This window comes from Hirundo rustica, chromosome 11 (assembly GCF_015227805.2).
Source record: "Hirundo rustica isolate bHirRus1 chromosome 11, bHirRus1.pri.v3, whole genome shotgun sequence".
Lineage (NCBI taxonomy): Eukaryota > Metazoa > Chordata > Aves > Passeriformes > Hirundinidae > Hirundo > Hirundo rustica.
In genome coordinates, this window is record NC_053460.1 from 3,004,705 (window position 1) to 3,031,053 (window position 26,349).

General features: G+C 44.4%; 2 protein-coding genes across 5 annotated transcripts in view; one reads left to right on the forward strand and one right to left on the reverse strand.

The window, feature by feature from the left end:
* The first annotated feature begins 1,768 nt into the window (after window positions 1-1,768).
* Window positions 1,769-20,379, forward strand: ZDHHC7 (zinc finger DHHC-type palmitoyltransferase 7). Its single transcript, XM_040075402.2, has 8 exons — window positions 1,769-1,853; window positions 5,916-6,001; window positions 8,229-8,557; window positions 11,080-11,204; window positions 15,171-15,267; window positions 15,517-15,598; window positions 16,147-16,277; window positions 17,264-20,379. The coding sequence occupies exons 3-8, from the start codon at window positions 8,246-8,248 to the stop codon at window positions 17,438-17,440; spliced, it is 924 nt and encodes a 307-aa protein (XP_039931336.1). The 5' UTR covers window positions 1,769-1,853; window positions 5,916-6,001; window positions 8,229-8,245; the 3' UTR covers window positions 17,441-20,379.
* A 2,447-nt stretch (window positions 20,380-22,826) lies between these two features.
* Window positions 22,827-26,349, reverse strand: part of LOC120757968 (hepatocyte nuclear factor 4-beta-like) — a 32,467-nt gene continuing 28,944 nt past the window's right edge. For all 4 annotated transcript variants that reach the window (XM_040075715.2, XM_040075716.2, XM_058422050.1 and 1 more), the window contains 3 exons: window positions 25,206-25,442; window positions 24,271-24,384; window positions 22,827-23,164 (listed from right to left, as the gene is read on the reverse strand). In XM_040075715.2, the coding sequence (XP_039931649.1) occupies window positions 23,028-23,164; window positions 24,271-24,384; window positions 25,206-25,442 (488 nt within the window). In that variant the 3' untranslated portion in view covers window positions 22,827-23,027. The remainder of the gene's footprint in view (window positions 23,165-24,270; window positions 24,385-25,205; window positions 25,443-26,349) is intronic.

The window sequence follows — 26,349 nt, forward strand, 5'->3', positions numbered from 1 at the left end:
CCCGAGATAAAAGCACAAGAATGGTAGTTTTTTCAAGGGTTAAATTATCATTTAATATAAATGATTATTTATTATTATTATAAATGATTATATTATTATTAAACTATCATTTAATATAAAATAGCAGAATATTCTTTTGTTTTCATTTTTATTCTTGCATAAATAACATATTAATTACATTAAGGAAAACACCAAGGGAGAACGAAGCTTTAGAGAAAGATCGGCTCCTCTGATTTTGTGTGTATAAATATTTACATAATTACATTTGAATAGCAGAGACATTGGCATCAACTAATTTCTTTTCATATGTGCAACCAGCTGTTGGGAAATAGAAGAAACTGTGTAAAATCAAGCTTTTCAGAAGTCCCAAATATCTCAGCACAGGAGACAAACAGGCATGTGAGCCGCTGTATTTTATTTCACTTATCAGCGCACACAACCCCTGTGCACTGCCCGCCCGTGTCCCACTAGATGGTGGTCATGCTACAAGGAAAAAAAAGGATGCAGAAGCGTGCCCGGGTTGTCATCGTTTCTGTTTGTCACCCTTCAGCGTTTTTTATTTGTTTTTGAAATATCCTCAGCTCACACGCTGCAAGGTTTGCTGGTTTTGCCTCTACTTTTTGAGCCACCGGGTCTGTGTTTTTCCCAATACACAGTGGGAAATCCTGAATGGGTGTCATGTAGTAATATTTCCGTGCCAAAGTATTTAGCTACTGATGGTTAAGCATAGCGAACAACTGCTGAACATGCTGTCGAATTAGGTGCTAAATCACATTCCTGAGACCCTCAGAAGTGAAGTCATAGAATCACGGGTGGTTTGGGTGGGAAGGGATCTTAAAACTTATCCAGTTCCACCCCCTACCATGGGCAGGGAGACTTTCCACTATCCCAGGCTGCCCCTAGCCCCGTCCAACCAGGGACGAGGTTCAACTTAATGAGGGACTGTAATGAAATATGACCACGAAAATATGTGTAGGCATAAAGCGAAAATTCTTCATGGAGAAACTGAGGTAATACCCATTGCCTCCGTGTTCAGTCCTTGCCGGGGCAGAGCGATGTCCCCACCTGCAGAGCTGCCCCAGCCCTGGAGCCCAGCACAGGAGCTGCTGGAGAGAGCCCGGAGGAGGCACCAGGATGACGGGAGGGATGGAGCAGCTCTGCTGGGAGGAAAGGCCAGGAGAGCTGGGATTGTTCAGCCTGGAAAAGAGAAACTTGAAGCTGACCTAATTGCGGCCTTCCAGTGCCTGAAGGGAGCCCACAGGAAGGATGGAATAGGACTGTTTATAAGAGCACGCAGTGACAGGAGCAGAGGCAATGGCCTCAAACTGACAGAGTAGGTTTGAATTAGACGTTAGGAGGAAATTCTCCCGTGAGGGTGGGGACACTCTGGCACAGCTACGAAGCGAAATCATCGAAGCTACGGCTGCCCCGTCCCTGAAGGTGTCCCAAGCCGGGTCGGACGGGGCTTGGCGCACGCTGAGACAGCGCCAGCTGTCCCTTCCCGCGGCAGGGGTTGGGCCGGGACGATCCCCGCGGCCGCTCCCCGCTCCATTCCGGGCACTGCGGGCGTGCCCGGGCGCGATCCCGCCCCTGCCCTCAGGGCCGCGCCAAGGGCGCCCCGCCCGGCCCCGCCCCGCCGCGCCTGCGCGGGGCCGCGCGCGCGTCCCTTCCGCCTCCCGCGGAAGCGCCGCCCCCGCCGCTTCCGGGATCCTGCGGCTCCTCGGGAGCCTCGGGAGCCGCGGGCGCGGTGGCGGCGGGCGCGGAGCTCCAGCGGCCGGGGCCCGGCCCCAGCGCCCCACCGCGCCGAGGGCAGCGGGGCCGCCGCCTCTGCCGCCGCCGCTGCCGCTGCTGAGGTAAATGCGCTCGCGGTCCGTCCCCGCGCCCCGGCGGGTCCCCGCGGGAAGGAGCGCGGTGGCCCCGGGAAGGGCGAGCGGGGAAGGTTAGAGGGGATGAGCAGCCTCAGGCCGGGCCGGGCGCTGGGCTGCTGTTTGGGAGCAGTTCATGGGGTGTTTCTGCGTCTGCTGTGGCTTTCCGCGTTATTTACACCCCCCCAAAATATTAAAAATTATCCATCAGCAGCTGTGGGAAGAAGCCCGGAGGTGTCCCTGTGCCCCAGCGCGGGTGTGGTGGAGCCGGAGCTGCCGCCGTGGGAAGCTGGAAGGGCAGCGAGCAGCTCCCATTTGAGTCCCACCTTCCCGGCCGTGCCCCGGGGCTTGCTCCGGGGGGTTTCCCTGATTTATGTGGTTCTAATTTATCTCATTTCCAGGAGGGGAGACCGGCGCTTGCGGGAAGTGGGAATGCAGATAGATCTCAAATGAGAGGGTGGGTTCGTGCAGCACAGCGTGTGTGTGATTTCTGTCATTAAAAAAAAAAAAAAAAAAAAAGGGATTGGGAAATCACTGGCTACTTTTAGTGCTGAGTATCCACTCGTGTGATGGTATCAGGATGCAGAATTACAGTGATGTAACTGTTTGCTTTGCTGGAGACATAATTAGGTTGAAGTCGCCGTGACTGTTCACATTAACAGACTTAAATTAGCTCTTTTGAAGTGAATGCTCTCTGACTTTGAAAATTTACAGATAAAAAGGAGCCGTGCTGGTTCATTAGGAGATGAAGCTGATGTGAAATTTCAGCAGTTTGAGATTAGAGTTGAATAACTGAGATCTCCCTGTGGCTGAAAGGAATTGGTAATACTTTTATCTCTCTAAAGCTTCTTGGTTTTCCTTTAGCGTAGTGTATTTTGTATCACACAGATCTGAAGGATTTCTTTTTTACGCCTTTTGCGAGGACGGAGAGCTTTTAAGGAAAGTGAATTGATGGAATTTTGCAGTGATTGAATGGCTGAACACGAAGGACATAGAGGAAACGTGAGGATTTATGTGTCTGGTATGAGGAACAATTGAAACAAAGGCTTGAACGTTCCTCTAATGAATATTGGAAGTTGCTCAGTGAGAATAGTTTGACCCATAGCACTATTTTTTGGAACCTGGGAGCAGGAATCACGTGGATGTGGATGTAATAGCTGACTAAAAATGTGCTTACCAGCTTGGTATCACAGAGCAATCACTGTATATGAAACCTGAGCTCTCTTCAAGTATGAGGATAGAATGTGCACTGATGAATGCAAAAATTAGAGATAAAAAATTGACTCTCTTAAGTAGGATGTGATTCATGCAATTGCTGTTGGCAAAGAGGTAAAACTTTCAGCTTTCACATGCCAAATGTTGATATTGCTGTGAGCCTGCAGCCTTGTGGAGTCTAATCTGAATTTGAGCCTGTGGCCGTGTTCCAGAAGAGGCAGAAATCAAAGCCCAGCCACAGATTGTGTTTGTGTCCTTCTCAGGTGGAGGTTGTTTAATTCAGGAGCGTTTTGTCCTTGCTGCTGTACCCCAGTGAACTCTTGGTGGATCAGATAGTGTCTTTGGTTCCTTGCTGGGCAGCAAAGTCATGGGTAATATATTTTCTTTGACTTTCACATCTCAGGGTGAAAGATGTGTTATTGAAAAGATATCCTGCTGAACATCTCTGGTATTACTTTGTGCTTATGGAAGAGTGATTTGGTATCAGATCTATTCCATGTCTGATAGCAAAGCTTTGTAACGCTTTGTACAAATATGCGTTCTGAATTCATGCATCCGGGGTGTTTTCTTGTGTTTTTAATAATTTCTTTTACCGTGAATTCTCGTTTCTGGGTTTTGAGGATGTTTATAAAGATGTTACTGGCATAAATCATAGAAATGGTTTGGGTTGGAAGGGACCTTAAAGATCATCTTCCCACCCCTTGTGGGAACACCTTCAGCTAGATGGGATTGCTCAGAGCTCCATCCAACCTGGGCTTGAACAATTCCAGGGATGGGGCATCCTGTGCCAGGGCCCTACCACCCTCACAGGGAGGAATTCATTCTGTATATCTAAACTAAATTTCTTCTCTTTAAGTTTGAAAAAAAGACATATGTAATTAGGTGATCAACTCCCTCCGCTGAAACCAGACATTTTACAAGGCCATCTTTCTGGTGAACATGAATTTATAATGTAACTTCTTCAAAAGCTGTTAGGGTTTTTGGTTTTTTTATTCCCGTAGTATATCTGCATTTTAGGCCTGAGTTTCAGTACCAGTGAGGTGCAGGTCAGGTGAGATAACTCCCAGCCTGAGAATTTCAGATAACCCCTAGGAGTGGAACTGGCTTGGGTCACGTTTAGTATAACCACGTGTGCAAACATAACATTGAGCATGAAGCATTGAATAATTTGGTGTTATCTTCTGGTGCCAGATAAAGATTTGTGAAAGGTCAAATTAAAAACTGTTGCTTGGTGTGTTAGAGGTTGAAGCGCGGTGATTTGACTTTTTATACTCTTAAGTATGCAACAAAGAGTAAATTTGGTTAAGACAGGCTTTGAAGCAAATAAATGGAGAGCAGAGGGAAGCTGTGAGCGTCTCAGTGGGGATGCTGAGCTCTTCATAAAGGGAGAGCTTTCAAACATTGATGCTCTTCCCTTGGAGTGACCAGGGTGGGGGCACTGGTGTGGGCAGCTGGAGAGGAGAAGGACGGGGCAAATCCCCTGAGAATGCCTAAATCCATTACTCCTGCAGAGCTGATCAGAGAGGACACTTGCACATAAACCAGGCTGTGATAAACACAGATTTTGCACGGGATTGCGGTTGGGATCGGGGGCTGACTGAACAAATCCCGCCCCTGTCTCGTCGATGAAGTCTCCATGAGCAATTGCAGCTGATGACTGAGTTGGATGTTTCACCTGCAGAGGCTGAGTGCGTCGTGTTCCATCACCTGTCATCCCCAGCTCCAAAGAGGGGGGTGAAACTGCACATTAATGTGAGGCACCCCCCGTGTCTGCTGCCGTGTCTCTGCTCAGCTGCACCAAGTGCCACGTCAGTGACAGCTTAATGGATGTGGATTTCACAATATTGTGAAGTTTAAGGAGAGTCTAAAAGCTTATTTGCAAAGCAAACCGCAAAGCAATCGCAGCTTCCTGCAGTGATTCAGAAGGTTGGGGGGCTGGTTTTAAACTAAAAGAGGGGCAGTTGGGATTTGATATCAGAAGTTTTTCACAATGAGGGTGGTGAAGCTCTGGCACGGGGAATCTGTGGATGCCTCTTCCCTGGAAATGTCCAGGCTCAGGTTGGATGGGGGTTTGGAACAACCTGGGATAGTGGGAGGGGTCCCTGCCCATGGCACGGGGTGGCACTAAGTGACATTTAAAGGTCCCTTCCAACCCAGTCTATTCAATAATTCTGATCTGTTCATAATAAACATTTGCATTGCCATTTAGTCTTGCAGTAGAATGTTTGAGTTTGTTTAAATAAGGTACTTCTCCTTTTCAATTCCCCTTGAACTGGGAAATTTTGAAGATGGGTACTGAAGAACTCCACCAGCCATGTTGTATTTGGAGTATCTATTGCTGACGAGCTGCTTTCAGAGGCTTTTCAAGAAAGTGACTTTGTATTTGCTGTAGCTCTTAAATGTCAGCGTCTTTATGTTACTCTCAAAATATATTAAGTTAATCTTGCGAATGAGTGATTTCCATGTCACAAAATTTATTTCAAATAAATAGAGAATGAAACTGATACAGGAGAAAACTCTAGGTACTTCTTTAGGCAGCTTTAATCAGACAGCAACTCAGGCCCACACCTCTTCTGTTCTCTTCCCCAAATAGAAGTGTAATGCAAGATTCTGTGCTGCAGCCCTGCTCCAAGTGCCATGTGGTGACTTCCAAAAATTTAACAGCTAAAAATGTCAAGCTCTCAAGTACCTGGTCTTCTAAATAAAACAGGAACTTTTGCATTGTAGCTACGTGCAGCGTGTTTCAGAGTGCTACTACTGATGTGTGTTATTTGTATTTAACAGTATTTTCCTGATGCAGCTTTGCTAATCAGTTTGTTGGTGATGTCTTTTCAGATCACATCAGACATGACTATGTGAATAACCAGGGATAACCCAAAGGCAGGAGAGGATGTCAGAATAACACACAAAACGTTTTGGAGGTATTTGTTTTGTTTTGGATTTCTTTAATTGTGCTAAATTTTTTTTTGTTGTCTTTAAGACTTTTAAGCAAAAATGAGTGCAGTAATTCTGTGCCATTCCCTACTTAAAACATTCCTTAAAAGTTTTAGAAGCTCGTTTTTGATTAAGTAATACCTGATTTGCATGGTTATTTACATGATCTTCATGTTCCAGCTGTTAATTATATATTTTTATGAAACTTAAATTTTCTTTACCACAAGGGGTGATGATGTCCCAAAGTGCTATTGGACTTAATTGGCACAGATTGTAGTTTCAACTATGAACATTTAGGAAGATCAGGGTAATTTGAACTGGGTGAAAAGAGGGCCTTATTTAGGTTAAATTAAGCTTTAATTACTTTAAAGGGAGATAAAATTCATTCTTTCCTAAGGTAATTTTCTAGTGTACGACATCTTCATCCTTGGCTTAGCAGCTGCGTTCTGATGAGAGAGAGGAAAAACCCCAATGTGTGAACAGAAACTACAATTTAACTCCTGGAAATTGTAATAGATCTGAGCAGCAGAGCTGAAGTTCAGTTTGTTCTGTTCCACAAGCAGAGAATGTGTCCTTCAGACACCTCACGGTGTCCTGGGAGCTTCCCAGCTGTTTTTGCAGTTGCTCTCAGATCTCTCTGCTGCATCTGCATGTATTTATATTCATTTCTTGGATTGTTCCTGCTTGGTTCTAACATCAAAGCTTAAGGATCAGAAGGATTTCCTGGGCCGAATGTGTTGTTCTGATTCTTGATGAAGAGTTTTTAAAGGGTTTAGACAAACACAGCATCATCAAAAACCGTCTCAGTGCCAGTGTCTTCACCTGTTAATGGTCACTTGGACCATTCTAGAGGGACAAAGTGATCCCATGTTCAAGGTCTTGGGGTGGAAATTGCCGTGCCATAATCCCTACAGCCGTGTATAGGCTGCCATTAATAAGGGAAAAAGGGAGACCTCTGTGTGCCTGTCATAAATCAATAGAAATGCTTTCAGGTTTCTCTCAGACATGGCCTTTAAGAGCAGGAATCAATATGATTTTTAGAGCACAGTACACTTTTAAAGCAGCAGGATATTGTTGAGGCCTCACGTTTAAGCCTTAATTTGTCTCCTGTTTGTTGCAGCACTTCAGTTCTGCCAGTCCATATCTTTCCTTGGGAGAGATGTCTGGAAAATAATTCTGTTTTCATGAGAATTGTTAAGGCTTCAAGTCTGGTTTTTGCTCCACGTTGGAAGGACAACAAAGCCCTAAAAGAGTTTTCATGAAATTAAATTAATTAATGTGTTCTTTGAAAATCTGATTCATGTAATCTGTTGCCATGTTAATTTAACCAAAACCATTTGTTTCCCTTAAGTTTGGGCTGATCTGAGACCATTTTATGAGTTATCCAATATATCTTTGTAACAAGCTTGTGGTTTTTCCAAAACAATAACATTTTTGTCAACAAATTTAGCTGCTTTCTAACTTGCTGTGTTGTTTGTTGTGAGCAATGCATTCAAACAGCTTTATTTCCATCATGGTTTTCCTTTCTACTCTTCCCTCACTTGCAGCAGAATAGAAACTCAACAGTCTGCTGCCACAAATTGCTGTTTTCAGAGAGACATGAGCTGTAATTTAATGAAGACTTTGCCATTTTAGTTTGAGATAAAAGAGAGAAGTTGAGTTTTTAACAGAAGGGGAGGAGTGGTTTATGAGCACAGCAGGACGGAAATGATGCCAGCCTAAAATCCCTTTGTCAGGCATTGAAGTTGCATGTTAGTGGTGGGTTAACCCTGTGTGGGCACCCACTAAAGCTGGTTTGTGTCTCACCTCAGCTGGAAAGGGGAGAGAAAATTTAAATAAAAAGCTTGTGGGTCGAGATAAGAGCAGGAGAGATCACGCAGCAATTACCGTCACAGGCTTGACGTGGGGAAACCAGCTTAATTCATTGCCAATGACATTAGAGTAAAATTGTAAGAAACAAACACTAAAAACAGAACAAAAAAATAAACCAACTGAACAAAAAAACCCTAAAAACAAAACATTAAAACATATTCCCCCTTCTTTCATCTTCATCTTGATGTAGTGACAGAACCGCTGAGGTGTCGATCACAAAGAATCCCGGTTCTCTTTTGAACCTGAACATGCTTTATCTCCCAGAAACCAAAACCCAGGGCCTCCTGTGCTCTGTTTCCTCATTAATAATTAATGGTGGTGGTGGTGTGTTTGTCCCTGCAGGGCGTGGCCAGCAAACCATGCAGTCATCAGGGCACCGCTTCCGCGATGTCGAGCACCACCCGCTCCTGGCCGACAATGACAGCTACGACTCCTCCTCCTCCTCCTCGGAGGCCGACATGGCCGAGAGGGTCTGGTTCATCCGGGACGGCTGTGGCATGGTCTGTGCCATCATGACCTGGCTCCTGGTGGTCTATGCAGACTTTGTAGTGACTTTTGTCATGTTGCTGCCTTCCAAAGACTTTTGGTACTCGGTGATCAACGGGGTTCTCTTTAACTGCTTGGCGGTGCTGGCTCTGTCGTCTCATCTGAGGACTATGCTGACTGATCCAGTAAGTATCCAAGAGTTCCTTGGCATTGGATTGTTCCCTCCATCTGCACTGAAGTTTGGAGAAGTGATGCCAGGTCTTCTGCTGGGAAAAGCAGTATTAGGGTCGAAATCCACGTGTTAGAGTCAAAATCCTCCTGTTAGATTCAAAACCCTCAAGATTTTGATGATACCTGTACTTCTGTTACTCCATTAATGAAACCATGAAGGAACAGTCAATATAAAATTTATTAAAGTATTAGACTCAAGAAAAAAAAAAAGCAAAATATTGCTCCAGGTCCTGAAGAAGCTAATAAAATTTAGTCTTCTCTGTCCTCATGTTTCTTACTTTTTTTTCATCAGATTTCTTTTCAAAATCTGTACCTTTTGCATCTCTTGAAATGCTTCTTCCATTTGTGGCATGTGGGAGAACTTTTAGAGGTGGATGTGCTGCAAAACCTCAGGCACACTTGGCAAAATGGAAAAACCACTGTCCCATTTGATTCCTGCATTTTTGTCTTTAAAAATTTGGAGCCAGAGGGAAGGGAGATTTAAGCTGAGCACACATTGAAGCAGTGTGGGTGTAAGAGGTCTTGAAAGTGCTCGTTTCTTAGAACTTTCACTCTTCAAGATTTCAAGAGATGAAAGAGTTGATTTTGTACTAAAATCTATTTTTAATTTTACGGGAATAAATCCGGGAAAAGTGGGGTGAGGGGAAAAACTTCTATTTTCTCCATATTTTCTGAGAAAAATTGAGGTTTTTCTCCAGTACCAGTGTATAGAGAAATTATGGGAGTGTTCAAAAGCCCAGCAGAGTGTTGTAGTTAATGATTTTCTAGGTCTTTGATTTACTTCTGCCTACACCCAGTGATGAAATATCACAACTTCTACAAACTGCGACAGCTAAGAGAGTTAATGGTTTAAGGATTTATTGCTTAAAAATATGAGCTGGTAAAACTGGGTGTCTCTGTAGACCTGTGTTGTTTTTTATGGGTAAAATGATCCAAACTGAGATGAGTCACTGCTTTTTCCCTCTGTTCCTTTCCTGCCGACTCCCAGAATGGAAGACACAACTGTGTGATAGAAACTAAGATGAAAGGAAGAAAGGAATGAACTGCCTCAAAACTAATGTGAATTAAATTTACTCTTGCAACTATAAAAATAGATTTTCGGTGGCTGCCTGTGACTGTGAAAGGTGTTTTTGAAATGGCACATATTTTTGTCAGCAAAATGCTTGAAAGCATGCTCTGAGGTTCTTATCCTTGTGGCAGGTGAACAGGGGAATGTGAGATGTTTACACCAGATATTAACTTGAGTAAGAACATTCAGATTGCAAAATACACCTCAGGAGTACAACATGAGTGTTTGAGGAAGTTTCTCTGCCCCACTGTGAGCATCAGTTCAGGTTTGGAGCAACACTCAGCCAAAGAGCTCACCAGGGACAGGACCTGGGCTGTGTCTTGGCCAACACAAAGACAGGTTTATTATCCCAGGCCATGGGCAACAAAAACTCCCTGCCTAAGCAAAGGGGTGTTTTTGATAGTAGAATCTGAATTCCTGCTGGCTTCTTAATTCTGTCCCAGAACTTCTTAAGGTCTGTGTCAAGTGCTGATGTTGCCAGGGAGATGTTTTGGGTGAGAATTACTTGAATGAGTAGAATGTTGCAGCTGGCTCGGGCTGACCTGGAGAAAGCTCTTCCTGTGTGAAGGAAGTGCTGACCTGGAGCAGTTGGTACAGAAAGGCCACTGCACTTGGCTGTCACATCCCAGTTTATTTCACAATCACTTCCCCTCACAGATAAGGCTTTGCCTCCATAAATGAGCAAAGTGACAATGGTGCTGTCCATTATTTTCTCCTTACTAATCCAAATGTAGATCCTGAACTCAGGAGGCTGACGCAGCTCTCTGATAATCAGGCCAGGGAACTAATCACTAGAAGTTAATTTCTTTTCCCAATCAATTATTTTTCTTTTCAATCAGTTCTTTCAACTCCTTACCATGAAGTTGCACCATAAAAAAGATTAAAGAAGCTGGTCCTGCTAACAGTATCCAAGCTAAAGATTTTAGGAGAAAAGAATGCCAGTTCTCAAAGACTTGGGGTGGGTGGTTAAACCCTGGCTTCAGAGAGCTGAAATAACATCTTTCAAGTAGCTGCTGATTTAACTTTTGTGGATGGCTTGGCTCATTAATCAAATGCCACAACAAATGCTCAGGGTAGCTCCTCAGCAAATGATGAGCGGTGCTTGTATCTGCAGGGTAAGATGTGTCTCCCTCCTCATTTCTGTGGGCTGGTGGCAAGATATTCTATGAGAATTAAGCTAATACTTGGCCAGAGATTAGTCTTGCTGAAATAAAGCTGAATTTGAGGTCAAGCAGAGGTAATTTATTCATTTGGAATTGATTCCGGCTTATAGCAGACTGGCTTTGAATAAATGAACGTATTTCAGCAGTTATCCTGAGGTTACTGGTATGAAGTCTATGAAATGTGTTTTTAAATGCTCTCATGCCATTTAAGAAGCTTTCTCTCCTCTAATTGAAATGATTTCAGGGGGCTGTGCCCAAAGGAAATGCCACTAAAGAATACATGGATAATTTGCAACTGAAACCAGGAGAAGTGATCTACAAATGTCCCAAGTGCTGTAGTATCAAACCTGAGCGTGCACACCACTGCAGGTATGCCAGAATTCCTTAAAGAGTTCAGCATTTGGAGGCATGGAATAACATTCCTGATACTTGTTCTTTTTTTTTTTTTTCCCCACCCCACAAATTCCTTTTGGTATTCTCTAAACTTTCAAATTCCTACATTGCAGAGTGTTTTATAAGTGTAATGGCCAGAAATGACTGTGGATGAGGGGAGAGAAGTAAGAGACTCAAAGTTTTTATAAAAATAACTGTGCTCAGGTGTCTTAACTAATTTGATCTGTGAATCTCTTTTCCTGTACATAATTCCAGTTATTGTGATGTGCTGTGGGTAATGCAGGGCAGAGAAAAGAATCTCAAAGAAATTTCTGAGAGGAGCTGATTTAAAAATGACTCCTGCAGTCTTAAATGAAAAAAATTTAGAGCAGTTTTAAATGATTACTTTGTGTCATCTCTTCTTTGAAGTTATATGTGAATTGGCAGGTTATTTTCCCAAAGTTGCTTGAATAATTGGTTAAATGCACTTCTGCTTACTGAAAATCCATTTGAACAATGACAAAAGGGATAATCATTTGACGTAAACACGCTGTGGAAGAGATAGTAAATGTATATTTTTAATTCTCAATCTTTGGAGTTTTCAGGCACTGTGGAAATGCTTTTGTAGTGTTTATTGTGTGCCAGTTGAAAATAGCTGTGCCTGCATAATCAGGGCTTACATAAGGATGCAAATGCTTCTGGTGGCTCTCTAGGTGTGGGGAGTGATGTGTGTTGAATTGTGAGAAGTATTAAATTGAAGTCTCTTGAGTTAGTGCCTGTCAAAAGAACAGAGCAGAGTCTTGTCAGGACTCTCAGATGGTTCTGGAGCTTCGTGGGTTCTAAATTAAAAGCCTTGTGTGTGTCAGTGCTCAGTGCAAATGCTGCGGCTGAGAAGCTGCTCCCATTATAAACACTCAGCCCTGGCATGGAGCTCTTTTTCTTCTCTCAGCTGTGAGTGGGTTTCTGGATTTGGGGTGTGAAGGGAGAAGTTCCACGGATAGACAGGAGAGTGTGGAATTATCTGCAGTTCCTTTGTGCCTGGTTTAGGAGCTCCTTCTTTATAGCAAGAATTTGAGCAGCATTTATTGTTAAAGCAGAGCAGGAATGGATCATGCCTGTGAAAAAGGAAATACCTGATGTTTTCAAAGGGTTTGTTTTCCCCAAGCACCTGTTTAGGGATCCAGCTCTTAGGAATTGTTTTAATCCTTGGTCAGATATTCTGTCATGTTTCACCTAAGGGTAAAGGAGGCATTTTTGGATGCTCAGTGCATCCTTGGCTCCACAGAGCCTCTGGAAGAGAAAGCCAGAGCCTGAAAGTGATGTGGTATCCTTTTGTGAGGCTGCTGTCATGTTTTTCTCAGCAGTTGGATTTCTGGTTTAATTGTCTTTGTTAATCTGATTCTTTGCCTTCAATTTATCCCTGCAGGAGTTTACCCAATAGAAAAAGGGTTTGTTTGATTATGCTGCCAAATTTTTTATTGGTTTGCAAACCCATTCCAAGGACATTAAAAGGATGGTCTAGTCCCAAGTATTCAGAGTGGCAATTTGCTGATAGAAGAGACTTGAAAATGGAAATTGAAGTTGGTTGCTGTTGGGAAATACTTACACTCGGAGCCACAGTGCATGTTTTGAGTAGTAAATTATTAACAGAAGAGACTCTTAGGATGTATTTACAAAAATTGTTGTGCAACACTGCAACAGAAGTTCTTTTAAGGAAGAAAAATACTTTCGTAACACACATTAGTGATGGGGGAAAGAGCAAGAACCTTTTATTTACAGCTGAGCATCTCTGAAATACATTAAAGTGCCGTTTTAGTGAGCAGTTAACATTTTCAGCGCAGGGAAGAGCCCTATCCCGGGTGAATGGGATTTCATTTTCACTGAAGGAGCACAGCTGTCATCATCTCAGCCTGTTCTGAGTGCCTGTGTTTGTGTGTGGGGAGCTGTTACTCTGAATTAAGTCACTGAGATGTTTCCACCAGGCTCCCAGGGAATATCTGTTCCCCACACCCATTCCTCTTGAGTCTTTAGCTGTGTCCTTCTGAATGTTATCTTTGGCATTCAGAGCTGCGATTGCACCTGCCTGAGTTCATGGAGCAGCAATTCCAGGCTGGAGGAGAGGCTTTTCTCCATCGACAGGTGCTTGTTCTGTTTGCTTCTCCCTTTTGAACTACCAGGGTTCAGCTGAGGGAGGGAATTTCCCAAACTCCTGCTGCATAAAATGGAATTAAATACAAGGGATGGGGTAGGAAGAAGGCAGAACCACTGAAGCATTGCTGTGAGGTTGTTGGTGGGAGATGAGGAATGAAGGCAGGGTTCCAGATATCTGAGCTCTTGTGAGAGCTCTGTGTGGGCTTGTGAGAAGTTCTGAATGAGCAGAAGCGAGTCCTGCCCACCTCACATCCTCCAGCATTCAGCTTGATTGAGCCTGGGTAGGATTTTACTCAGCACTTCACATTAATGTTGTTTTTAGAGTGCTGGCACAGGTTCTGTGGCACATCAGGAGTTTTGTCTGGTTGTGCTACTCAGGGAAATGAGAGGCTGAACTTGCAGGCAGGAAGGAAAGCCTTTAGAGGTGCTTCCTAAATGTCTCCTCTCGAGTGATACCCGGTTTTCCTGCACCAGAGAGTGGTTGTGGTGTTCATCTGACGCTGGGATTTAAAAAGTCATTTGTAACAGAGGATTAATCTTTAATGTCCATAAAACAAGGCAGGGGGAATGTAGGGGCTGGGTTTTGATAGCTCGGAGCAAAGGCAGCTTCATTTGGGATTCTCCCCCATAACCTGTATTCTGCCTCATGCTGAATTACCTTAGAATCATACAAATGTGATGACTTAAAAATGATTTTCTGCCTCAGAGCACTGATTTCCCCCACACCTCCCTCTTTTTTCTCTCCAGTGACAGTCACCCAGCTTTGCTTCGTGGTTTGTCACCGCAGTGCTTGCAGACTCCACACGTAAAATCAGCCTGTGCTAAAAACAAAGGGGTTTGAATAAGAGTGCCTGCATTTTTTAGGCTTATTTGGTTTGGTGACTGCTGAAGTGAAAATGTTTAATATTCTGGGTGTTCCGTGGGAAAATCTGGAGCACTGAATGTGTGGCTGTCTTAGTACAAAGCTGGGAAAATGGAATACCAGCATTGCTTAAGCTATTGATTTATGAAGAACTACAACAGATGTTGCAATTGTTTTGTTTTTGGTGTGTAATTGTTCATATTTGGGTGCAGAACTGAGGCCTCTGCTGCTGTATGGCAGATGTAAAATGGAGTTACTGGAGTATTTGACTTCTGGGGACGTCGCTTTGACTCAAAGCTGGGTGGGAACCAAGTGAACCAGCAAAGAGCAGGAGTGTTCAAGAAGTCTGAACAAGTGGCCGCTCTAAAAGTGCTGCTTATAGTTTCAATATTTGTGTTTTCTGTTGGGGAGGTTTTCTGTTGAGTTGTAAGCTGTGCTTTAGTTGAGATTTTGATTGTGTAAGTTTAGAATTTTATGGCCGGTTGAGACCTCAAGGGTGACAGCTTCTCTTTTGAAGATGTGAATTTCTTGGGTTTCTTCTCATCCACAAGCAGAATTCACAACTTGAAAGGGTGTAAATGTGAATATTTACTTTATCTAAAAAGCTTCTCCAGAAGGGAAAAGGTTTTATTAATACTGAATGTAGAGAGAGCTGAAGCTTTGCCCGTTCTGAAGGTGTCTGAAGTTCTGGATTTGCTTGATTGTGTGTTTGACTGTGCAGTGACTGTGTTTTATTGTGAAGAATATTTTATGTACACAGTTCATTTTGGAGCAATCAAAAGCTGGGTTTTGAGATGGAACAAAGAGTTTCTTTAAAGAAATGCAGATAAAATCCCTGTCTGCAGTTTGTCAAGAAATATTTCAGCACATCATCCTGTGACCACTGTCTGCCCTTGTTTGTACATTTAAAATACAATTTCTCAACAGAAGCCTCTTGTCCTTTCTTCCAGTATTTGCAAGCGATGCATCCGAAAGATGGATCACCACTGCCCGTGGGTGAATAATTGTGTGGGGGAGAAAAATCAGAGATTTTTTGTTCTGTTTACGGTAAGTGAGCAGCAACAGCAGCTTGATTTTAGTCTGAATCTACCTTGATGATAACAATTTATGTTGTGCTCGGTGAGTAATGGCTTTAGGACACGATTGTGTTGTTTGGTTGGGTGGGTTTTTTTCCTTCTCTGCAGAGTGTTTCTACCCACATTGATTTTAATTTTGTGCTGTTATTCCGAAGTTTCTTGTTTTTGCTGTGTTTTATGTGGTGACAGTGAGTGAGGTGATGCTGTCTCTTGTTTGCAGATGTACATAGCCCTAATTTCAGCTCATGCTCTTGTACTCTGTGGATTTCAGTTCTTCTCCTGTGTCCGAGGGCAGTGGACTGGTGAGCAAATAATTACTTAATTTTCATTCTCATAATCTAGCAGATATTAGGGAGAAGTCATAGCATCCCTGTTTTAGTCCCATCTTTAAGTGGTATTCTTAAAACATTTCAGATCTGTTTATCCATCACTCTCCTTTTTCTTTCTGTTTTTTTTGCCCCCTTTCCTTCAGTCATTCTCTGTAAGAGCTGTGGCTGTCAGGGGCATTCTCCCTCCCTTTACACACGGTAGTAATTTACTACCTCGGTGGTAGGAAGGAAACTGAACTGGTCCTCAACCACCTCAGCACTGCATCACCTAAATTTGTGTGCCCCATCTCAGTTCTGGGAATGACACCTGAAATTTAAACAGATTTCTCCCTCATTCCATTACTGGAGTCAGCTGCAGGGCTCCTGCAGAAAAGAAATTCCCTAACTTATCCCAGTTTTTTTTATTTAGGCCTCTGGCTTGTGTTTCTTAATGTTCCACTGTGCCAGAGCTCATTCTGGTCTTGTGCTTTTGGCAGATTGTTGATGTGTTTTTATATTTTATTTTTTTTTCATTTTCTCAGAGTGCAGTGACTTCTCCCCACCTGTAACTGTGATCCTGATGATCTTCTTGTGCCTTGAGGGTTTTCTGTTTCTCACTTTCACTGCAGTCATGTTTGGCACCCAAATCCACTCAATATGCAATGATGAAACGGTAAAAACCTCGACTTTTTTGTATTCTGTAAAATTTATTCTGGGAAGATGTGATTAGATGTGGTTTTATTTGCATGAGGAGAGGCTCTTATTTTGGAGAAAGCTGCAAGACTTCAATAGTTCATCATTTTTATTTTTGACAGTTGGAATTTACTGAGGGTTGCTTTCTAACAGAAGCTCTTGCACTATTTGCTTTTCTGACATTTTGTAATTTGGTTTTAAATGACAAAGAATGCAAAACTTCTGACTTGAGGTTTGACTTTCCCTTCTGAGCTGGCACAAATTCCTGCTGGGTGCCACGGGAAGTGTCTGCTTTTCTCAGGGTTACACTGAAAATCACTGTCTCTCACCTCACTTTGATCCGTTTTATCAGAGGATAAAACAGAGTTTGGGCCATTGGCTCCCTGTCCTTAGATCTGCAGTGTCACATTTTGAGAGAATAGAACAAGGAAATTGAATCCTGTGACTGTTCAATATTTTCTCATGTTTAAAAGTGTATTTTTGTACTGAGGAGTAAGTGCAAAACAGCTGGTAAATACTGAGCCTTCATTAGCGGGAAGCACAAGAAATGACCATCAAAGTAATGCGTTTGGGAGAGTAATCCTGCCTCCAGTAATTGTGGAGCAGGAGCCTTATTGTCTGCCTTCATTAACTGAGCAAACAACTTGTGGTGTAGGATATTGCGCGTGGATCCATCAGCTTTTCTGGGATTTTTTTTTTTTTTCCTTTTAGCTTGAGGGGCAAAGAGATAGAGGTAGATCAACCTTCTTGTACGTATTTTATGTTCTAAATCTTCTGCCCTGTATCCACAGGGCTAAAACAGTTTCTGATTTCTTCCTTAATAAATAACAGTAAGAAACTTAATCAGCGGAGGAACTACACAATAAAACAACACAATAAAAACTGCAAGCCCGGTTTTTACAACCACCATTAGATTAAACTAAACCTTGGACTTAGCAGTGCATCCCTGCCTGTGTTTATTTACAGGAGATTGAAAGACTGAAGAGTGAAAAGCCAACGTGGGAGCGCAGGCTCCGCTGGGAAGGGATGAAATCTGTTTTTGGGGGCCAGCCCTCCCTCCTGTGGATCAACCCTTTCGCGGGATTTCGGATCAGGCGACTTCTGCTGCGAGGAAAGAAAGGAGGACCTGAGTTTTCTGTCTGAGTCGAAATAGGCTGGAACTTGCAAGAATCCTATATAGTATTTATTTTGGGGCCAGAGAAGGCTGTCTACACATAATCTGTGACCAGGTGAAACTGATAGCAGACATTTGCTTGTAGCAAGCAGAGTTTTCTACGTTTATTGTCACAGACATCTCATTAATTCCGAGACAGGAACTGGATCTGCCATGATCTTCACAGCAGGATAGCAGAGGAGAAGCACGTGGTCACACTAAAAAAGCCAAATGTTGTCATGCTACTGTAATTTATTTTCTGACATTACTTCCCCGTTGGTTTTTTTTTTTTTTTTTTTTGTTAAACCCTTTTTATTTGATAAATGTCTGGGGAATTAATTACCTGTGTGTTTTTATAACGAGTCTACGTCCTTGGATGCAGCTGTCAATCGTTAGGAGGAGCATTCTGGTGGAAGTTGATCTCCAGTGAGACGCAGCCTTCTCAGTCCAGATTTCAGGGAATTGTGCTTTGTTCAGTTCTTTCTCTTTCAGCTCGTCCTGATCAGCAGAGCTGTCCCTCTGTGTCCCACTCATTCCTCCTGTGCAGGGGGTGCCAAGGACACTGTCACACCCTGCCCAGGCTCCCCAGAGCATGGCCTGTGTTTGGCAGTGTCCATCCCAGCTGGCTTTTAGGGAAAGGCTAAATTTTCACTTGTAGCCTGGCTGGGGGGCCAAATCCTGCCCAGGGATGAGTGGGAGCAGCGTCCTCCCGTGTGAGGTGACGGGTTTGGGGTAATTCACTGCAAACTCTTTGTCCTTGTAGGGTCTTGTTCTGTCCCTTTTTAATTGTAAAGACTTTTCATAGAGGGAGATCTGTCAATAATCCCATGAACAAAGACAGCAGAGAAGGAGGCAACTTCTCTCTTTTCTCAAGTACAGCACATCTTAAATGCAGAAACATCTGCAATAGAACGAGTTATTTTGAATTTAACCATTTCCAACCAAAACTACTTTGAGGAAATGAGAGCAATATAGATCTAGAACTGCTTCATGTGGGCCTGACAAACAACAGTAGCGCTAAAAAATGTTCATAAATCTGCAAGTAATGAAATACAAGCTGCAGGTAGTAAAAACCCAGCTAAAAGTTGATTCTTTAAAAAAATTACATTTAGTCTATTTTTTGTATTCTTGTTAACCTAAAGATCACTGACCATATAAAGGATCAAGCAGGAGCCTTGATGCATAGCTTGAAATCGTGCCTAGAAAGCAAACAGCTCCCTGTTTTGGGACTTGCCTTAAAATTGTCCTGTTCTTGCTTTTGCTCGGGCAGTGGCACTGGTGACCTGTCCCACGTGAAGCAGCTCAGAGCCCTGCACCGCAGCCTTTGTGCACTGCAGGAGCTGTTTCCTTTCTCAGTGCCCTGCTTCTCCCTCTCTTCCTGGCAGCCTGATCCCAGCTCCATCAGTTTCTGTTCCGTGGCGTGGCTGGAGGTACCGAGGGATCCATTTCTTGTCTGTGGCCCTGTGAACAAAACCATGCAATACTTTGGGGTATTTTCACTTTGCTCGGCAGAGAGGGCGGCGGTGGTGTGGAATGCTGGAGACTTCCCAGGTGAAATCCACTGGAATTGCAGTCCAATGAACAAAACTGAGGGGGAGGCTGGAAGTTCCACAGAATTCTGTGCAGATTCAGTTGCACGTCTTAAAGACTGGGGTGGGGGAGAAAATATGTCTGGCTTTGTCCTGAGGCTCTTACTGTGTATATTGTTCAATGAGAAAAATCAGAAAATAGCACTCCAGGTGGTTGAACCCTGTGACTTGGCAAATGTGTGCGTGTGAAATCCGGTTTACTTGGCTTTTCAAATCCTTACGTTGTGATTTTTTTTTTTTTTTTTTTAAATGTAAAAAAGAATAAACTAACAAATTGAAGTCTTAGTTGATTAACTTCTCTACATGTCAGGGTTTTTTTTTCACATATATTTAGATTGAAGCAGCTTCAGGGAAATAGTCTTGAATCCTTTGGTTTGTAATTAACTCGTATTTATATTAATTAACATTGCTGCAAAGCTCCTCTGTATTAGGAATTTTAACTCTTTTAGCCCTTCTTGAACATTCCCTTCATCCTCTGGTGCAGTTTCCTATTTTATTGTAGAACCATGGAATGATTTACATGGGAAGACACCTCCCAGCTCATCTTGTTCCCACCCTGTTTGTGTGCGGTGAGTGGGGAAACACTTCCAGTCTGAAAACTTACCTCAGTATTCCAGCCTTTGCAACTCCGAGGAATTTGGGATAAATGCGGGTTTGTGTCTCCGCTTTTTCTGTGCAAATGTTGGATTTTTCCCCGTTTCTGCAGCTTCAGGAGCAAAGGCAGTTCTGAGCCTGGAGAGCAGCAGGTTGGGAGTGCCCACCCAAACAAGGGGGAGGAGGAACAAATGGCAGGAAAGGATGGGGAGACTCAAAACCGTTCATTTCCCCTTTGCAAGAATTCTAAAAAACACTCTGAGATATTTTCTGTGTCTATACCATGGAGGAAAGAGCTCCAAATCCATGAGCACAGGCGTTGTGCCAGTGCTGCTGGTATTTTGGAGCAGGTTAATGATTTGATTGTGTTTGTGTGCCACAGCAGCCAGGCTGGGCTGTGTTTATTTGTATTTTAGGGAAGAGTTTGTTTATTCTCCGAAGGGAACAGACGTCCCTGCAGATGGAGCCTGCCAATTTATCTCCTTTTTATATTGTTTAATTTCTAGTGGTAATGTCAGCACTGTTCCAGGAATCCTTTCTGAAGTCTTAGACTTAGCAAGAATTCATTTATGGATTTCTTTATGCCTGTCCTGTGCAGAAATGTTAAATTTCTACGTTTGTTCTGTTTCCCTCTGTTGGCTCCAGGTCCAATGCTGTTGGAGAAAGTGGCTTAAGGGGTTTTGAAATACAGAAATTGGGCTGTAAAATGATCCTGGGATCTGTTAATAATACTAAAATTAAGTGCACCAGCATTGGTTCTGTATATTTTTAATTTTTTTTTTCTTCTGAACAGGGTTACAGGTCAATTCACATTTTAATGTGGTTGGTGCTTCTTCATTGCCGAGATCGTTAATTTTTAATTCTTTCACTTAATCATGGTTTTTTATGTTCTGAATATCTTTTAATTTTTCTTTTCCTGCCTGTATTCCAGTAGCACATTTGCTCCTGTCCTGCACTTCACTCTTGTCATCCCCAGCCAGAGCCCTGGAAATTATCCAGCAGGCATCAAAGCAAGCACAGGCTGGTTTTTAATAACAGAAGCGAAACTTTGCACCTCCAAACTATTCCTGCAATTTCTCATTCTATTATAGGGCAGCAGAAAGATAATATTGGACCCAGATTCAGTGTTAAAGATGCCAAATATTAGAATTGGCAAGGAAAGGGATAACTCAGAAATATTGAAGGTTTTCTTGCCTGAGGTGCCCCGTTCTGATAAGCAGCTGGCACCTGACAAGGGAAATATTATTACATGATGGCTTTGAATGTCTTTTCTTAACAAAATCATGATTCCAATAAAACAGTCAATTCCAAGTTGTGTTTGCATAAGAATATTGGTTTAATTTAGAATGGGGTTTGAGATAGGGAAGCCAGAAAGATTCACAGCCAAACTCTGTTTTGGGCCTTTATACAGTAAATTATTCCTGCTGCAAACCTTCACCAGACCAGCTGAACGCTGGGAGCTGAGCCTGATATCCACTGGTGCATGGATAACTTTATTTTCTTCTCAGTTTGTGAATTCCATCAGTATCCAGTGAAAGCCGGGCTTTGCAGCCAGAGGTGATTCTTTTTAATGAAAAATAGATACCGGTATTGGAGAAAGCAGTGGAGAACCTTGGAAACTTGGTTTTGAATTCAAGAAAAAAGGCAAACTGTCTGGATGAAATACGAGAATACAGAATTTATTTCCCCCGTAGATTTATTTTCTTACCATTAATGAGTAATAATATACATTTAATCTCTGGAAGAGGAATGGAACGGAGCTGCTGGAGGCACTGGAAGCAATGCTGGCTCAGAACAGTTGCATCTGTCATGCAGCAGGAATGCCTGCAGTGGAACCTGCTTTCCTGATAGAGCTGTTTCAAATCAGGGTTATCAGCATAAAATGTCAGATCAAATTCGTCAGAGGCAGGAGAAAAATAAAACATTCTGGTCCAGGTGAAATTGGAGCCGCTCTCTTGATGGTTTGCAGCTCTCTCTGGTGCTGCAGAACGGCAGCGCTGAACTTCCCCTGCTGCTGGGAGCTGGGATGCTCTTCCCGAGTTCCCTTCCAGTCTCTGGGATTGCGTTTCCTCCAGCTGAGCATCTCCAGGTGCTCCCCAGAGCCCCCCTGCGCTCCACCAGCTCGGGTTTGCCATCGCCAGGGAGGGCTGGGTTGGGAATTTGTGCAGAGGGTCAGAACTAGGAATTCTCTGTCGCGTCCCAGTGCTCAGGATGATCCCTCCTGATCCCTCAGTGGCTTTTTGGTAGAGGTTGGTGCACAAATGAACTTAAGTTCTGTGGAAATCTGATAATTTGCTTTTTAATAAGGTCCCGTTCATTCAAATCAACTCCATAGCACGACAGCAGCACGTTGGGAACTCCTGAGGCTGTGTAGTCACCACTGGGCTCATTTAATTTGTTATTTAACTGCTGATTAAAATTTGCATTAAGGCAGAAGCGCCTTATTTTTAAATACAAACCCGTTTTATAAAAAGTGGCTCACAGACCTGCCTGTTCCTTTTCTTGGCTAATTTGCAGCCACATTGCAGACATCACGAATACAAAACTACAGAAAAGTCATGTGTGTGTACTGGGAAAAGGTGTTTTGGGGCACTTGCTTCTTCCAGAAACGTTTGCAGTAAATGTTTACAGAAGATGCAAGGCAGGGGTTGGGATAAGCCAGCCTTGATTTGGGGTTTACCAGAGCAGCAGCCACGGTGAGAGGCAGAGATCTTTGCTGCTGTCTGGTGTTAGATGTGCTCACAGGGTAGAGTCCATCCACTGCCTCACAAATGGACTCTGGATATACTGGGAATTACAGAAAAATAGCAAAATGTTGGTTTTTCTGTTCCTAAAGAAGGGGACAGCATGCAATGCTGGCTGCCCTGTTGGGACAAGGCCCCTCTGCGTGGAACAAGACCTTGGCGTCCTAAGGATTATGATGCTCTCTTTTCCTAAAGCTTAACAGGAGAAACGGGAGTGCAACTAATTAAACTCGTGATGGCAATGGACCTTTTCATCCCAACTGGGGCCGTGCTGCGTGCACGAGGGGTTCCCAGGAGCGGTGCGAGGCACTGGGGACGACGGAGAGAGCGGCTGCGGAAGGGTCGCGGCGGCGGCGCCGAGCCACGGTCACGAACGCGCCGAGACCCCTGCCCCGGTGGGCTGGCAGTCCTGGCCCTGCCGAGGGGGGCACCAACCCCAGATCCTTGTGGGGGTGCTGGTGGAGGGGATTCCGTGGCGAGGCTCCTCTGCGGGCCGTCCCCGGCGCGGGGCTCACGGGCGGGGAAGGGTGGGAGCGGCGGCTCCGGCTGCAGGCAGGGGGGTGCTGAGCTTGGCCTCTGCAAAGAGAAAGGGCCAATTTCACCGCCAGCACGGCTCCCAGAGAGCTCCCAGCTCCTCCTTCCTCCTCTCCCTATAGCATCTCCTGCTTGGGCATCGCTGTCTGAGGCAGGAGCTGCACTACGGTGCTGGGCCCTGCGCTAGAGCCTAGTTTATAGTCTTCACTGCCTGTGCTGGCGGAGGGAGATGGAAGGGATGTCTCAGGAGACGCTGTGGGAGAGAAAAAGAAACAGGATTAACGTGGATGTGGATGCTGTTCGAGGGAAATCAGCAAGCCGTCCCACAAACGCAGGAACAGGGGCTTGGGGGATGCTGGCAGGTTCTTTCCTGGTTTGTGAGGAGTCACTGGCAGACATGGACCAGTTCTTCTCAGTGTTTTGCACTTGGGGAATGTCCCCAACTGCTTTTCAATCCTTCATCTCCTTGTCAGAGAGGAGCTCAACCTGCACTGTACCTCATTTACAGAGCGCAGCATTTCTCTAATCTCCTTTGCTGGAAAGGGGCTTAAAAGCTAAATAAAAGCCCCCTAAAATACACGATGCCAACGCTTACATAGCTGAGAAACAGCAAAGTGCACTATGGGAGGTAAATGATTGTAACTGGCCGAGGCAGGGAGGCTGTGAGTACAGGACATTGTGATTACATGGCAGTGGCTGTTAAATTACACCTCCTGTTCTATTTTCTCTTTTTAACAGCCTGGTCCTACAGGGGGTAAATGCCTTAACCCACTCCCCAGCAGTGCCCAGGGTGATTGGAGATGATCTTGAATTCAGGTCCTGTTGTTTGGCAACAATCACAGGGAAGTTCTGCCATAAATAACCATCTGTCCTCTAGTGTGGCATCTCCCAGTGCTGCCAAATCCATAGAAACACCCAATCTTGATTTCTCGCCCTTTTCTTCAATCTTGTGTTGCTTTAGTAACATCTCAACCCCTCCCTTGGTCATGCTACCATTAAATATCCTAACTTCTCTTTAGAATCATGGAAAGAAAGTCAGCCAGAGGGGCTGCGAGTTCTCATTCCAGTGTAACACTTTAACTCATATAAATATGAGTTTAAAGAACTTAACTAAACATAAATCTACTTCAACAAACTTAAAGAAGTTATATTTTTTTAAATAAACTTTTAAAATAAATAAACTTTTCTTTAAAAACAAACAAGCTTTTAAAATAAATATATCAATCAACTTTTTTTTTTTCCTCCCCTGAACTGTGCCCTTCTGCCCAGCCCCTTGGCTACGCTGGCGCTAAGGATGTAAAAAAATGGGCTGTAAATAATGTAAAAACGGGCGTAAATAATGTAAGAAGGGGAACATACGGTCTGGAGCAGCGTGGATCACAGAGGTCATGTTGCTCTGCAGGACGTGTCCTGGCAGCTGTTCCAGGTTGAGGTTGGGAGGTGCTGACTGGTACTGGAGATCAGCAGTGGTTCCTGCAAGTGGAATTGGGGAGAGACGTCATTCCGTGCATAGTTCCCGACAAGCCAGATGCTCTGGGCTGAATCTTTTTCGCCCAGAGGATGTGGAAGACCTCTGTGGGTGAAGGTTAATGGCTCATCTTTGCTTCCTTCCTCTTTGCTCTCAGCCTCTCGCTGTGCAGGGACAGCCCCTGGGATGTCTGGGGTTTCAGCTGCTCTCCAGCTGCACTGTTCTTCCTGGGGGTGCGTCCCAAGTGCTTCCCTGATCCTGCTTTCCCACAAAGTTATAACTTCTGCACGTTTCTAACAAAAGATGAGATGCCTTCCTTAAGCTGCCTCAGTTAGGTCGGAGACCTAAGTCAAGTGCCACAGCACAGAGTGGATCCTTGGCTGAGAGTCTCTGCAGATTTCCAGAGCTAGGCTGAAAAGAGAGGCTCTGGGATTGGGCTGGAGTGAGAAGGACCCTTCAAGCTACAATTCATCAAGTGGTTTTGGTTGGAAGGGATCTTGGAGCTCATCCCATTTCAACCCCATGCCATGGGTGGGGATGCCACCCACTGTCCCAGGCTGCTCCAAACCTCATCCAACCTGGCCTTGGACACTGCCTGGGATCCAGGGACAGCTTCTCCGGGAACCTGTGCCAGAATCTCCCCACCCTCACAGGGAAGAATTTTTTCCCAATATCACACCTAAACCTTTTCTCTTTCAGCTTTAAAACCCTTCCCCTCCATCCTCTCTCCCATTCACCCCCCAGCAGACACAAACCCGGACACAAAGCCCTGAACCAGCTCTGAGATAACCCAGCCTTGCTGCCCCTCCTCGGGAGGGGCTCGTACCTCCCAGCAGCATCTCCTGCAGCAAGCTGTCGATCCTGGCCACGCCAAAGAGCTTCACAAACTGCACCTGCTCGATCATCTGCCAGGTGATGCTCTGCAGGGGCGGCAGCAGCAGCAGGATGTCGCTGAAGCGGCCCCGCGAGTCGTACTGGCGGTCGTTGATGTAATCCTCCAGGTTCACCTGCACCTGGAAGCGCATGTTCTTCACCTTGCCGGGCTCGCTCAGCCCTTTGCAGTCTGGGAGAGGGGGAAAAAAGGGAGTTAATTGCTGGCTTGTGTGGGCAAATGTTGCCCTGACAGGCAGGCTGTGTGCAGGTGATGCCTCACGTTTTAGTTTTCACGTATTTCAGGTTCTGTGCTGCCCAGGGTGCAGCTCTGAGCTCACATTCAGTGTCACTCAGCTCTGCACACAGCAGCGACACAAAACAAATCCTGTTCCTGCTGCACACCAAGGACAACTGGTACAAGTTTTCAAGCCCAAAAGCACAAACAATGATGGATTGAAGGGAGAAAATAAGAAGGATAGACCTCACAACCCAGAGCTCTAATTGCACAGTTAAACCCCAACATGAAAATAGACCAAAACTTATAAAAATATGAGGCCTCGTGGCCATTTGTCCATTTTGTGTCCATTTTTGTGACCATTTTGGGCCCACCTTGGGTGTAGCCCTGGCCAGGCTCTAAAGGCCATTCAATAAATATCTACTTTATTCTCTGGCTCTGCCCAGTCTCTGTTCCAGGTCAGCCTTCCCAAGGTACCACATGGAAAAGGATGAGATGGCAGTGATGCTCTGTCAGAGTCTCCAAGGTCAGCTGGCAGGCTGGGATGCCATTGCTTCAAGTGGAACAGGGAAATGGAGGGGAATTGCAGGGGAAACAGTAATTGGAAGAGAAACAGTAATTTGAGGAGACTTTGGAAGGAAACAGTAAGAAAATAGGAGTTTGCTTCACATGAGGGTGACTGCCTACTGCCATTAGCGAAGGGGAAATTTTTAGAAGTTAAAATATTTATCCTTCCAAGGAAACAGCCTGGAATTTTCCCCTGAAAACTTTGAGTCACAACAGCCACAACTGAATGCAAGAAATTTTAGTGCCTGTATGTTGTGATTACACTCGCTGCAGCATCAGATTCCTGTCCTGCTCT